At 34.5% G+C, this 15,354-nt stretch overlaps 1 protein-coding gene across 1 annotated transcript in view; it reads right to left on the minus strand.

Annotated features, from left to right (window-relative positions):
• The window catches only part of LOC126847547 (netrin-3-like), a 73,138-nt gene extending 60,625 nt beyond the window's left edge, over positions 1–12,513 (minus strand). Inside the window, exon 1 of the mRNA XM_050587864.1 lies at positions 10,995–12,513. Coding sequence (XP_050443821.1) covers positions 10,995–12,204 — 1,210 coding nt within the window. The 5' untranslated portion in view covers positions 12,205–12,513. The remainder of the gene's footprint in view (positions 1–10,994) is intronic.
• Between the last annotated feature and the right edge of the window lie 2,841 nt (positions 12,514–15,354).

Genomic DNA, 15,354 nt, shown 5'->3' on the forward strand with positions numbered 1-15,354 from the left:
AGTGGTAGGTGTGTATAATAACAAAAACCCATCCCCGGCAAGCTCATCTTTTATTCAGAGCTTTTGTACCCTTTGGGCAATCCAATTCATAAATTCCGTCGTTTCGCTAACGAGAAGAGATATTTTTCGACTCAAATGACATCCAACAAAAATTGTTTTCCGGTAATTGCATATATTTCCACTTAGAGGTCAACACAAGCCAGCAAGTCATGTTTTATAGTTTACAAGTTTTCACTGTAATAAATAAACCATCAGCTATATGAAATCATATTGTCGCGGTTCTAATACATGTATACCCAAGTTGTAACAAGCTCAAACTTCTAACATCTAACTTCTAGCCAGTTGTTATTTATTACATCCATTTTTCCAGCAAACATCAAGTACAATTAAAAAGATTATGTTAATCTTTAAATACTTATGCTTGTTATTTCCCATCTAGGCATAAATAAATAACATACATCTTGACTATAAATCAGGGGGTGGCTATGGTAGTTTTAATGTGTTGCAAAAAGTAGGACTAAAGTCAGTCTGCCAAGATAGAAGAAACTAATTATCGTGGTGATAAGATATCAATGATAACATTTTTTTGAAAAAATATTGTTTTTGAATTCGATAAAAATATATTAAATTTATTATTATTAATTTGTATATAAGTTATATAAGTTTTAGCTATTTATTTGTATTAATTAACCACAATGCCCAGTTGTTTTGTTTGTTCATCAATAAAGACTTTCGTTTTCCTTTATGTGGTCATACTGGTTTTAGTCCTACTTTTTACTTCGCTCTTGCATACAAGCCCGTATATTATGTTAGTTCATCTCTTTATATTATTACTCTATGCTATAAATACATATTACATAATACTACATTGAGCAAAGTGAATTGAAGTGAATTTTGTTATTTAAAAAAAAAAAAAATGTTTACCCTGTTTGACGCCTGTCATGCGTTTAACAAACATTGTTAATACTTTTTTGTTTAAACTATAGTGTAAACTAAATGAAAAAAAAAACTTTATCTGAATGAAATTAACAATACCAACTGGTTTCAATTGAACAACATAACACGGTAAGTAATCGGTAATAACAGAAGCAAGTTAAACTTCAATCATGCACATTGTCTAGTTAACTTTTTAACTAATTTTTATTTTCATACATTTGGTACATGTTTTTTAAACATATTTTTTGAGCCGTTTTGCTTGGGCTCATAGAAAACGGAAATATTAAATTTAAAAAAACTCGTACCTACTTAACGCCCTATCTTTTACCTTTGGTAGTCAAAACAGTCGTGGGGACAATAGGTGTGTGTTAAATGCACACATGAGTGTCTATTACATATCGTAAAAGCGTCATCTTTGACCTCGGCGGTTCATATTTAACCAGTCGAAGGAGAGAGAAAATAATATCACAGTATATATAAAGGTATAGATGATAGGTATTGTGTTCTCTCCTACGGAATATATTATTGTAAGCACGCTGACTTCTTACCTACTCGCACGCAAGACAGGTTTCAAAAATGATTATTATTTTTTTAATACCATAATAGATTGAACAAACATAGTTTTTGCGTTGTAATATCATATAAATCTCGAAACCGCGCGTTAAGAACGATTGTAGGTTAGGTACCAGAGAATTTTTAAAATAGGACGTGGTGATCTGTTGCACACCAAAAGTGTAGATGTATATTGTACTTGAGTGTCTGACATGACAGCTTCTTAAGTGTGAATTATGCATTAAAATACCGATTCGCATAATATTAAACCGTGATAAACGGCCGGTCGCTTGTTTTCTTTTTACTTCGAATATTCCTCTAAATTAATTTCGAACACAATGGGGACATTTTATCTTTTATCCCTCTTATCTCTCATCTCTCTTATCTCTTATCAGATAAATCGTCTGATATTTTCTTTAGGTTTTTTCCTGTCGATTTTTCTTCGGTTGTGTGCCAAAGTAAAGACATTTACTTTTTCTTATTATTATATGAGATACGGTGTAGACCATTAATACTACAATGACCGCGGTACACGGCCGTTTAGAACTCGTTTATTACATTTATTATCATTTATAATTGTTATTATAAGCACAATGCTCGTTAGTGCGAAAATACAATTATTTCACTGGTCGAAAGCGAACGTGATTAATCACACAATATACGAAGGCAGTCGTGGGAACTTTTTCAAAAAAAAAAACAACACCATATGTATAACTAAACTAACTGGGAGCTCGTAAAACCTTCATCGACTTGGGCTTAAAAAAATAATTCCACTTATCAATTGAAACGCACAAAGGGTGTTATTATATCACCACTTGCATTATTATTATTATCACTATTAATAATTTATTGTTTTATATCTAAAAAAAAAAACGATTGCATCACACGGGCATTCGTACTGGCGATGTGTTTTAGTCTAGAGATTTTCAAATATGTTTTGAGATTAAATTATTAAATGATCGATTCGGACACTCGTGTCAATTACCCATAGTGACGCGTCAAAAAGAGAATAATCAAAATTCAAAGATAATAATAATATAATATAAAACGATACACGGCTAAGTTACCTCGCCTTTGACGGTCAATATGACGTCTTATTAATTACACACATTCGTCTTACAGGCTAAACATATTTTTAAACATCTAACACAAGGTGATCATTTTATACTCAATATCTCATTGGGTTTAATTTTTAATAATTGCATTTTATCAACTTTTCAAACTTAAATGGTAACGCATGCGTTTATCGATAACCAGTTTTGGATAACTATTTTTGAAGTTATTGAAGTTTCAAGTTTAGGGCAGGAAGAAAGGTGGAGTATATAGCATTATTTTTTTAAGTTTCAAAAGGATAGGGAGGGGGGACAAAAAAATTGAGATCACATTAAAATCACATTGTGATAAAAAAATACTATGAAAAAAAAAAATGGTTAAATTTCTTATTAATTAAACCCTACTGTTGTAGTATATTATTATATTGGACAATATTATTAAATGACCTGTTAAATTATTGAATTTATTTTTCAGTTCTAGTTTGAACGTTGTGAATACAACATACAAGCCTCTTATCTGTAATCTCTTATCTCTTATCAGATAACAGAGTAACTGTTTTTGGTAACAAGCTTTTGGTAACTAACAGATTTTTCGGTTATGTGCCAGAGCTAAGACATATTATGAAAATGTCAAAAAAAAAAAAACAAACGTACACGGTAGTATAATAAAATTAACCCTTTTTTCCATGTTTTATTTCCGGTACGCATAATACAGTGATCGTTTCGTCGCGGTTCTTTGATGGGGTTTTATGTGCATTAAATAAATAGTGTAGTGTGAAATATTTATACATCACAATAACGCCAGTTGATGTTGTGTTCTATTTTCGATCGTTCCTCGTGTATGTGTATGTATATTATAATATTATTTTATATTTTATTATTACACACGTCACAAAGCACACCGACGGTATTATTTTTATATATAAGGACTAAACGTCTTAAAGTTTACGACGTCACGGCATTGGGGACCCGTTTGACGCGATGCCAAGCCATACACGCTGTGGCAATAATAATTAAAACTTAAGCACAATATATACCGGCGGCCTGTGTGTGTGTAATGTATAATAATTTTTATGTAATTTTCGGGCGTTTTGTCTTCGGATCTCTGTGCCAAGAAGACACACAGATCACACGTCGGCTCGTTTTAACGGCAATGGCGGTTAGCCGTTAACAGTTTTATTAGGCGACTCGCGTGTGGACTTGTGTGTGTTGTCGCCGAGCTATTAATTATAACCTTATAACCGCGATAACAATAAACTCGAGACAAAATACTTACTTATTTATGTGTCGCCCGTGAATGTTTTGACAAAACCGGTGATTTTTTGATTTTTTTTACTAGCTAAATAAATAAATATTACTCTTAAACGGTCCGAAATAAACCGCCGTTTCCGCCCCTGCAAACGGTACACACAACACATACATATACATCTGGTCCAGGTGCACCCGCCGTCTCTTTGATACTGTGTTCAACCACGTCGATCCCTTACCCGGCCAAGGGATTTGATGATAATATTATAATCATTATTGTTACTGTTGTTGTTGTTATAGTTGCTATAATGAACGCTGCACGCCGTATAATTATTATTACACACTGTAATCATTATACAGGGTGTCCCATTTTAAAATACTAATCGATTTTTCTACAAAAATACTAATCCAATTAAAAAGTTGCTTATTAGACTTTTAGAGTACAAAGGAGGACGTTAAAAAATAAAATAAATATGGTCCAAAATTCAAAATGGCCGACATACGGTCAAAATCATGTTTTTTTTTAAATGGAAACCGTGTATTTTTTGCTTACCAAACAAATGTTCCTTTCAAAACTAATCAATTTTGTGAAACATTTTTTTCGGTAAGACCCGTATTTTAAATGGTAAAACCCATAACTTGTAAATTAAGTTTCTAGCTATTTTTAGTTGTTATTTTACTTTGATGCATATTATGGTAACCGTGTCATGTGTGGTAACCTTGGTATGTGTAGTAACCGTGGTATGTGTAGTAACTAGAGGTCTCAGTCAAGTACGTGAAAGCGAACATTCGTGTATTCGTGTAACGAATACACGAATGTTTTATTCGAACACGTACGAATCTTCGTGAAAACGGGTATTCGAATAACGAATGTACGGGTATTCGTGAAAACGGGTATTCGAATAACGAATGTACGGATATAGTCAATTGTTCACATGGTTACGCCATAGCACACACAAGTCTAGAATATAAGTAAAAAAAATCGGTAAAAATTAATATCTTTCTAATTTTACTTTGAAATACTTCATAGTAAATTAACTTATACATTTTCAGGGTTGCAAAATTCAAATGTAATGCCTAGGTTAAAATTTACTTCTCATTTAGAGGGGTTAAGGGTGTTTTTTAAAAGAGTACAGAGTTAATAATTATATTGCCAAAAGGGGCACCTTTCATGTACACTTTTTATCAATAATAATTTTTATTATCAAGATATTATTTAAGACTAGTTATCGATAAAACAAAATTGTAAGTACCTAGGGACCAAACTATTGGAGATGTCTTCAAAAATATATGTTATACTTTTAGGATGATTAAAAAAACCTGTTTTTACAGAAAACATATTCAGGGAGAGATTCGACCCCCAAAATCTCCCCCCCCCCAAAGATAGCTTTATAAAATGTAAAATAAAATATAATGTATTATAAATGTAACCAATAATGTTTAATAATAATAAAGCTTTCATAGTTTTTGTAAATTTGTTTTTATATTCATATTTTCTTGCAATCGTTGAATTTTGCATTTTATAACAATTTATAAATTTGTCTTTATTTTAGGAAAAATGTTTTTTTATTGTGTAAATAATTTTTGTCACCCATTATTACATTCAAATATTTCTGTCAGGGAATGCAAATTTGTAATGAATTTGGTTTATTTAGAGGATTAAGACGATAATTGTAGATTCAAATCTTAATTATATCACTAATTGATATTTCAACTACCTTTATTAGCAGGTATTAGCATTTAATCTCAATATTTTTAATATTCACATTAATTATAAATCGTATAACATATGTTTCCATTGGCCCAGTGAGATTTTAGGAGTTCTTTAATTTTAAGTTGATTTTAATACTAAGAGATTCTTAGTTGAAAATTATTATTTTTTTTTTTTATTATTAACGAAAAAATGTAACAGTATATCCAATTAAACCTTGTATCACAATCTATAAATTTATGTAAATCACTTACCTTATGTATTTAATAAGGCTAAATCAAAGATAACCTACGTATATAATCAATTCTATATTAAATAAGTGTACTCGGAATTTATAAAACAATAATAAGTAAATGGCGATTAAGTTACAAATATACAATTACACGAATATACTAACACACTAATATACGAAAACACGAATATACGAATGTACAAATACACGAATACACGAAAACACGAATATACGAAAACACGAATGTACATATACACGAAAACACGAATACACGAACTATATGAACTTAAACACGAACTATTCAAAAATTCGAATACACGTATTTTCGTGTACACGTGAAATAAGAAGCTCTAGTAGTAACCATGGTATGTTTATCGTTAACTAACCTAACCTTACCATTACATTATCACTTTTTTTATTGTTAACGTTATCCTCTTTTCTGTGTTTCACAAAGACAAAAACCATAGTTACCACACATGACCAAGGTTACCATAAAGATCAAAATAAAATAACAAAACTAAAAATAGTTAAAGAGACTTACACAAATCATGGGTTTTCCCATTTAAATTATGGGGTTTACCGAAATTTTTTTCCTACAAAAGTTGTTAGTTTTTATAAGAACATTTGTTTGGTTAACAAAAAATACATGGTTTCCATTTTAAAAAAACATGTTTTTGACCGTAAGTCCGTCATTTTGAATTTTGGACCTTATATTTTTTTTTTTATAGACGTCCCCATTTGTACTCTATAAGTCTCTAATAAGCAACTTTTTGATTGGATTAGTATTTTTGGAGAAAAATTGATTAGTATTTTAAAATGGAACACCCTGTATAGGGAGACTATAGGACTTTAGCACCCCCACACTAAAAATTAGTAGCCCCCCCCCAAAAAAAATTCAATCCCTAGTTTTGTTACTCAAATACCATTTTTAGGTTTTAATTTAATTTTTTTTTTTACATTGACGGTGTGCCAGATGTGAGAAACGAAATGACGCTCATAACTGTCGACTCTTGTGTGGTGTGAGAGATAAAGTTTAATCGAACCGTTTATTCGAAAGTGATTTTATTCAATTTTATCACTTTTATTTATAATAATTCCTGTAGACCTGTGACCTACCCGTCCCCTCGTTGCTTTGAATCCATTATGTCTATACTTTACTGTACTAGTCCTCTCTAGATAAAATCACTTTGAAATTAACGCTTTGATGCTTGTTTGTATTTAATTATTTAGCATTGTTATTTGAGTATACTTTATTATATACTTATGTAATAATATTAATAATAGTTATAATATACTTTATTTCTATTGAATGAGTTTTACGGATACGTTTTTTTTTTATATTAAAACAATTATTATTGCTTTCATTGCATTATTCACGTCTTCAGACTTGGTAATTTATTTTATCCGTTGAGTGGAAGTAGGTATATAAACGACATTATCTGTATAGCATGTGTATGGTAGAAAGGATTTAATCGGAAAGATCAGATATCAAGTAGGTAATCTTGGTATCTATGTTAAGTAATTAATCTTTTACAGCTCTTGAATAATGAGGAGATCATTTATTCAGAAATAAATAATTATATTATATACCAAACACGTTATAAGGCATTACAGATGTGTATCGTTTCGTTTTTTTTCAAACATTTCACCCGAAACTAAAAACGCCTTTTTAATGTTTCAATTATGAAGATATTATTATTATCCAATAAGAGGATAAAACTGTGAAAAGTGGTAATTGGCTGGCAGAGAAAACATAGAAGACTTCAGCATCTTTATCATACCGGACGGTCGGTAAAAAATACATTTCTACTGAAACATATTGGCCACAATATTAACCCATCGGTATGTGTTTGATTATTAACATTGCTAATGTCCTAGGGTTATATTTTAGGTGATAACAATAATGACTGCCATCAAAACTGTTTTATCCGTTACGGTTGAGCAAATAGGAAAATTGAAATGGGAGTGTCTACACATGGTCTATGTAATACCTTTATTAAAATAATTGACATATTGTCATTTCATCGCACATTAACAATGAGCGAACCGTTTGGGTAATTCTTCATTAAGAGAGATACAAAATAATGGAGTATTTTTTTTTTTACAAACAAATTATTAATCCCCCTTTCGAATAACAACAGTTTCGCTGTTTGGGGGCTTAAGCGGTTTTATTTCACAAAAATGAAAAATAATAACTGACGGAAAATATCATATGCCCAGAATTAACTTGTCAATAAACAATGGAAGTTTTTGATGTCTGGAAAAAGTTAGTGTACAATGTTTTTTTCTCAAAAAAAAAAAAAAATACCACAACGTTTCTGATTAGCTGCAAAATAACATACCTTTAATTGATGGATTTAACTTATTTGTTAATTATATTTAACAAGATTTGTTAGCCTTAACACACTGTTAAAACGATTGTTAAGTTAATCAGCCGAAATCAGCTTGTCAAAAAGTTAATTGTGTTATGTAAAGAAAATTGTGTTTTGATTATAAAATGATAATATTATCAGTTATCATTTCGCGATAACCAATGAGAACGTTGGAATCGAGGTAACCTAAGCTTTGGTAACCCAAGTAACATTTCGTCAACTTAACAAATAAAATTCAATAATAATAAAGTCGTGGTGAAACTTGATGTTAAATTTAAACGAATTGTCAACTAAAACATTATGTTAAAAGTGTAATTAATAACTGTTGGTGAAACCGGCTGTACTAATTGTGTTTTGATTATAAAATGATAATATTATCACTTATCAGTATTATCACATTTCGCGATAACCAATGAGAACGTTGGAATCGAGGTAACCGCTTTGGTAACCCAAGTAACCAAGTTAACTTAACAAATAAAATTCAATAATAACAATAGTTGGTGAAACCGGCTGCTAGTGTTTTTGATATTAAATTATTGGTTTTGTTTGCAAACTTTCTACATGAGGGTTGCCAATTGTGTAATATATTTGATATTATTTTCATTATAATATACAAATACAAGAAAAAGGGCGCGAGATAAACGGAAGATAAAATATACAACTTGTGTGTACGACCATCATGGATACACATAAAACCGTCTGACACGGCCGCCGTGTCCGGTTAAGTGCAAAAACACACTAGGGGACAGGATCTTGTTTGCAAATTAGCAAATCCTTTTTTGTAAACCGACGGCGGCGGCAATGGTCACGACCTAAGGATATAATAATAATACACTTGGAGAGACATTAAATCCGGTGTTAAACACTTAAGCGAAAATCCGATTTGTTCAATATGTATACAACATGTTATTATCTTTATCGAATAAAGAGATATTAATTTAAACACTCCCCTCTCCTCTCCTCCCCTCATACTTATTTAAAAAAAATTTGCTGTAACCGTCCAAAATATAATATTTCTCTTAACCTGTCATAGAAAATACCGACCAAAAGATTTCTGTTGGACGTTTTGTACGACTTCATAACCGAACGAATAAAATGTATTTTACTGGAAAATATTATCACATTGTATCTAGAGATGGAGTTAACTGTCAAGTACTTCTTTCCAAACGTCGTTGGATAGCCCTTAGGCCATAAACTACCGACTCAGGTAATTATACCTGAGTTACAATGTAGTCATACATAGTCTGCCTAGGTGCTCGTATACCTGACATACCCAAAAATAATTACCGTCCAACATCCTCCCTCCTAACACTTGCAGCACGTGTCTTTACCATCAAACAAAAAAATCTCAACCCTTAAAAAAAAAAACTTATAAAACGGTATAAGATAAAACAAATAAAAACCGTAAAGCATAATACAATAAGACAAACATAATGCATGTAGCTACTATTTATTATGCACGCTTACACTAAAATATGACTAGTTAGTTATTTTTTTTATTCAGTTGATAAGTTAATGCCAGGTACGCATATTAGTGGGTATAGCTGTTTTACAGAATCGTTATTTGAAAACTGCATGGAAGGCTAATATTATTGTCACACAATACCAGATTGCTTGGATAAGCATGGCCAAGTAACACACACACACACATGTGAACAAATTGCATTACTTACAGGCTTTGACAGCCACGTACGCGTCTGGATATTGGCTAAGTATATACTTAAGTGTGTAACCTAATGTAAAAAAATGTCTTAGAATGCCGGACAGGTGTATGGAGAGGTAAGATCCCGAGGGAGACGACGGGAAAAGCCTTGGGTAAAAAAATATATATATTGAAAAAACCAAGCACGTGCGGACGTCAGCTTTACCCTGTTACTTCTCACCTATATACAACCGGTTCACGGTGTGTGTGTGTGTGTGTGTACCGTGACCGGAATCGATTCATAAATAAAGAGATTCTAAAAACACCCTGGGCCAGATGTGAATAGCTGTGTATGTGATGTGGACGGGTATATAAGATTGTAATCTTGTGTCTGCTGCTTGGGGGTTTTGCCGGCAAGCCCACAGGGGTCAATGACAAAAAAGTCAGATAGATATTATACAACAACAATTCGTCCATTGTTAGATCTCGACGATTGTCGATCGCACGAGTCTGGAGACGAGATGATTACAATCGAACAAACGTGTGTAAGGATCAAAAACTGGCCAATTCCAACGTCTCGAGATAACGGAGTTTGCATGGATTGTGCGGTGTACTTGGACCTGACCGGTAAACGGGGCTATCTGGTTCCTCGATGATAACCCGAGTGGTGACAAAAGATACAATAAGGTGTCTGTCGAGGTAATGATCACAATCCGAAGACCATTATTATTCGTTTGGTATTTAGATATTATACACTCGTACATGTTATTTTAACACGTTGGCGTCTCGAGGGCTACCTACGCAGTGTAACTGATATCAGAAGCGAGACTAGATTAATTTTGACTACATGTGAGGTCGCAGAGCGGATGTGGCCATCTCCGGACCTTTATTAGAATAGGTATAACCACCGCCCGGTGCTAATACTAGTTTTCTCTAATAAAAACGTGAAATCACTTAGGTAGTAAACGCAGATAGGACGACAATCGTATAAGGAAATAATCATAATAATTGTCGTACGCATCCCTGTGCAAAGTGCGCGCACCGATAAGTGATGTAACATAATTGCATAGTTTACAATGTAATCAATTTGTTGTATAATTTGATTTTTGTGATACCTCAAATTTCCATTTTAACATCTTTAGGTTAATGTTTAAAATTCATTCATCTCGTTCATTTCACATTTTATTTTAGATTCACTTTTATTAGTATAAATTGTATTTTTAAAATGTCGTTAACGGTGGCAACTCACGTTTGCATTCGTTGGGATCGCGAACCGTGGCTCTGGCCCAGGGTCTGTCGAAATGGAACGGTTTGCATCGGTCACAGTCTCGTCCAGAAGTGTTGTGCTTGCAGTCGCATACCAGGGTTCCGCCCGGTCCAGATGGCACACATCTAGACGCGTGTCCGTTACACTTGCACCGGCCGCCCACCGATAAGTCGGACACCGCGTAGTGGTACGTGCGGCCACCCGCGGCCGCCGCGGTCGTCACCGCCGGGACGACCGTTGTCTTTTCGGGTTCGTGGCCTTGCAACTCCTGGTCCGGGTTCAAAATCAGTAGATCGGCGTTGGTCTTGTTGCCGTTCAACGACTCGTCCGAATCGGACGATTTCGGTTCGGCCGTGGTCGTAGTGGTCGTGGTCGTGGTCGTTGTGGTCGTGGCCGCCATCGAGGAGTCCATGGGAAAATGCAACCGGTTGAATATGATCTTAACGTCGGTGGCCGTCACCCAGTCCTGGAGCACGGGGCTGTTGTCGAAGTCGACCGCGCTCGGGCGTCCCTCCAGAGTGCTGAACGCGACGCGGGACGCCGACGACCCGGCGCCGTTGAACCGATGCGAATCCGTGCACAACGCTTCTTGTTCGTTGGACTTTGTGATGGTCGCTCGGTTGGGTCGGCCGTACACCTTGCGGCATTGTCCCGAATAGAATTGGAAAGGCTGCCAGGTCTTGCCGTAGTCCATGCTCTTGTAGATGGCGATCGAATCCGGTTTGGCGGCTTTGGGACAGAACTGCAAGTTGACGTACGTAAGCTCGTACTTTTTGCCAAGCGAAAGCGTCAGGGTCACGTTATCGGGCGGCGGCAGCGAAGACGCCGGGTCCACCGGTTGCGGCACCAGCGTCTCGGACCTCCAGCATGTGGCGTTGTACGGGTTGTTGAGGTCGGTCAAGTATGCGGCGGGGTGGCGGCGCTTGGGCTGGCTGTCGTCGCACACGTGGCACACGCCCTGCGACGTGGGCCCTAGTTCACAGAATCGTTCGGGGCCTCGGACTCCGCACGTGCTGGTGGCTTCCACGTGACCGCCGTACGCGGCGTTCACAAAGTCCGGCACGCACCGGCGAGCGCGGTCGCCATCGTAGCACGGATCAATCGAGTCGGTCATGGCCAATCCGGTGGCCGGCGGCGCGAACACGGCAACGGCGTACGCGCACAAAAGGATCGTTACAGTTTTACCGGACATCGTTACCGCGGCGGTATCGGATTTACTCTTGTGCAAAGCAAACCGGATAGAATTTAACAGCAAACCGACCGACTTGGCGGCAAACCCATTTAACCGACGGTCAAACAAAATACGATTCTCGTTGTCTTGTAGATATTCAAAACGCGCGGTTGGCCTGACGCCAGGCGAACATTGCTCGACGCTTATACAAAACAGAAAAACCGCACACCAAACTCAAACACTCCGACGACGACACGGGTATATCGCAAGCGGTCGCGATTCGATATGCGCGGTCCACGGCGATATGACGTTACAGCAGACGACGACGGGCCGGAGACTGACTGACTGGTGCGATCTGGTCCGGCGGCGGCGTCAGACGTGGTGCCGCGTCGCGCGCGCGGCAACGGGGGCGGAGCGGGTCTCGTGCGCTCCAATCGGGTAAAAAAGGTCGGCCGGGTCGGGTAGGGGGGGGGGACGCGAAGGGTAAAATTGGCAAACGGGCAAATTTGTCGTCGTGCCGTCTTCTTATCTGCAATGTGTCTGTGCGTACACATTGCTTATAGTGTGTGTGTTGTGGTGCTTGCGAGGTGTGTACCGAGACGCCAAAGAGCGGAGAGCAAGAGCGGTAGCGATATTTATAAAATATGGCATGAGCGTATCACGACAACATCTGTAGGTATAGTGGTTTCCAACCCCCACACATAAATTATTTATTTATTTATTTATATATATTTACGGGCAAAGCCCTTTACAACAATTTAACACAGGACAATACAAATTCAGATACTATATAAGTTTAAACATGATAATAATTCAATAATAGTAATAATAATAATAACAGGTAATATAAATTAGTAATAGTAAAGTGGACAAAAAAATAATATTAGAATAATATATTATGGTAAATGGTACTCTCATTGACCTGCCGCATCATGCGATCAATAGGATTATTTTTGCCATAATTTGTAGTGTGCGTAGAAACTAAGAATGGGACATGGTGTCGAATAGTGCGGGAAGGGACCTTGAAATTGACCAATACAAGAAGTGAGGGAGCATCAAAGCGACCATCCACAAGTTTTTTCAAAAACTCTACGTTGGTGTTAACTCTCCTGTCTGCTAATGAGACGAGACCTAATTCCTGCATAACTATAGAGTAGTCGTGGGGAGGATGTTTTATTTTTAAAGTAAAAGCTGCGCAAGATAGAATCGTCTCTGAACACGTTCTAATTGACAGGAGTCCGCTAAATTATGTGACTTAGGGCCACTGCCGCTACCGTGGTATTAGTTATTACCATAACAATTACTGGTAATTTTCAAGAGTCCAAGCCAATGTTATTTATGTTACTCAATCCTTACAGTATTTACCTAGTTAAGAAAACACTAGCCACGTGACGTTTAAAGATACTATTAATCTTGACTATTTTAAACGTCTTCCGTTGTCATGTTGGCATTCGTGTAAAATCGAATATAATAACAATAATATTTTTAAAAAATTGATGCTGATCTGGAATCTATAAACCATTAACTTTTCAAGAACTTATTCTTTATAAGAGCCTGTTTGCCGCCTGGTTATTATTGTTACCAATATTTGAGAAAAAAGTGGTTGTTATACATCAGAGGTTAATTTGTATCCAACCCCGTTGAGTACCAGACTTGGCAAGTAGATATCCAAATGATACAGGTTCCTTTTAAGACAATTTAAGCGGTCTCAAACATAAAAAAAAACACTTTTAAAATCAAATTTTGTTAGAAAGTCTTATATTAATAGCATAATTAAATTGATGATTTTTGAAACCATTTCATTACCATTTATATTATATAAGAAACAAAATGTAAAGAGGGTGCATAACAATTTGGCAGTTGCCTAAATAATAATTTCTCCTTGTTACTCCATTGACAAACGCAAACGTCAAAACCAATGTTTTTATATATTTAGTTGTTTGATTACATACAGATGGTTGTTATAGTATTGTACCTGTTGGTTGTCATAATAATTATATTACTGTGATATTCTACAACAGAGGCTTCCTGTAGGACGCATTTCTAAAACAGATATTAATCTTCGTCAAAATAACTCCACCCAAACTTATATACATCATATAGTTAACAAGTATAATATTTATATTATTCACTGTTCACAGTAACTATTATTCAGAGAGAATATCAGTTCCTCAATGAAGTAAGCTTTAAAATGATCTTTATTGTGTACATAATATTTAATTTTAACGTGCGACAGAACCAACAGTTTTTTACACTTCAAGGTATATTTCAATTTAGATAGCCAATGTGAGAACTGCTGCTGTTAAATTAGTAAAATTTATAAAAAAATTAATTAAAATAATTTTTTTATCAAAATAGAAAAATCATTGTTAAAATGAAACAAATTTCGTTATTTATTTTCAACATATTATTTAAAAATATATTTTAGATATTTTTAATTTTCAACATTAAACACAGATAAAATAATGTCCCTTCATTAGATACACTTCTCTTCTCTCTCAAACTTGAAAATTTAAATAACATTAGTTATCACAATAACTGTTCACACTTGATCATCGATCAGTCAACGTTCCGTGGATTATGTTTGGTTTGAAAAAAATGCAAAATAAAATAATCAGAAAATAATATAAGAAATATAAATTAAGATATAATAAAAATATAAAAAATTCCAACGGTAACATGTATATTTTATTTGTTTATTATTATAACAATATATTATATTATTATCAAAACAAAGACTGATCAATGGTTTTACTTTTTGTCTTTCATATCACTTAAAAAAATCATTATTTTGACAAAAAAAACTATGTTAAAATTTTAAAATAATAATGCAGGCAAATGGCTTAATTATATGACCTTTAAATAACAAAGTTTTTTGTGGAAATCATAAAATAAAAATACTGTAAAATGTTACATTACTGTCAAATTAGTATTTTGTAGAAAATAATTCTTAAGTTAATCTATTTCTATGATTTTTAAACTGGGTAAAATCGAAAACAAATGTAAATTCAACTAGGTAAATATGGAAATAAATTATACACCCTTTTCCTAATTTCTAATATAATGACTATATTTTGTAAAAATACATTTTACTCATAATAGGTAATAGGTTGAATCCTTCAATTCCTAATTTTATAATATAAAAATTGTTTATACCAAATTAAATTATCG

This window comes from Adelges cooleyi, unplaced genomic scaffold (assembly GCF_023614345.1).
Source record: "Adelges cooleyi isolate 19-005CV unplaced genomic scaffold, UGA_ACOO_1.1 ACOO_flye_CR_arks_rails_tigmint_CR_PRNA_108, whole genome shotgun sequence".
NCBI lineage: Eukaryota > Metazoa > Arthropoda > Insecta > Hemiptera > Adelgidae > Adelges > Adelges cooleyi.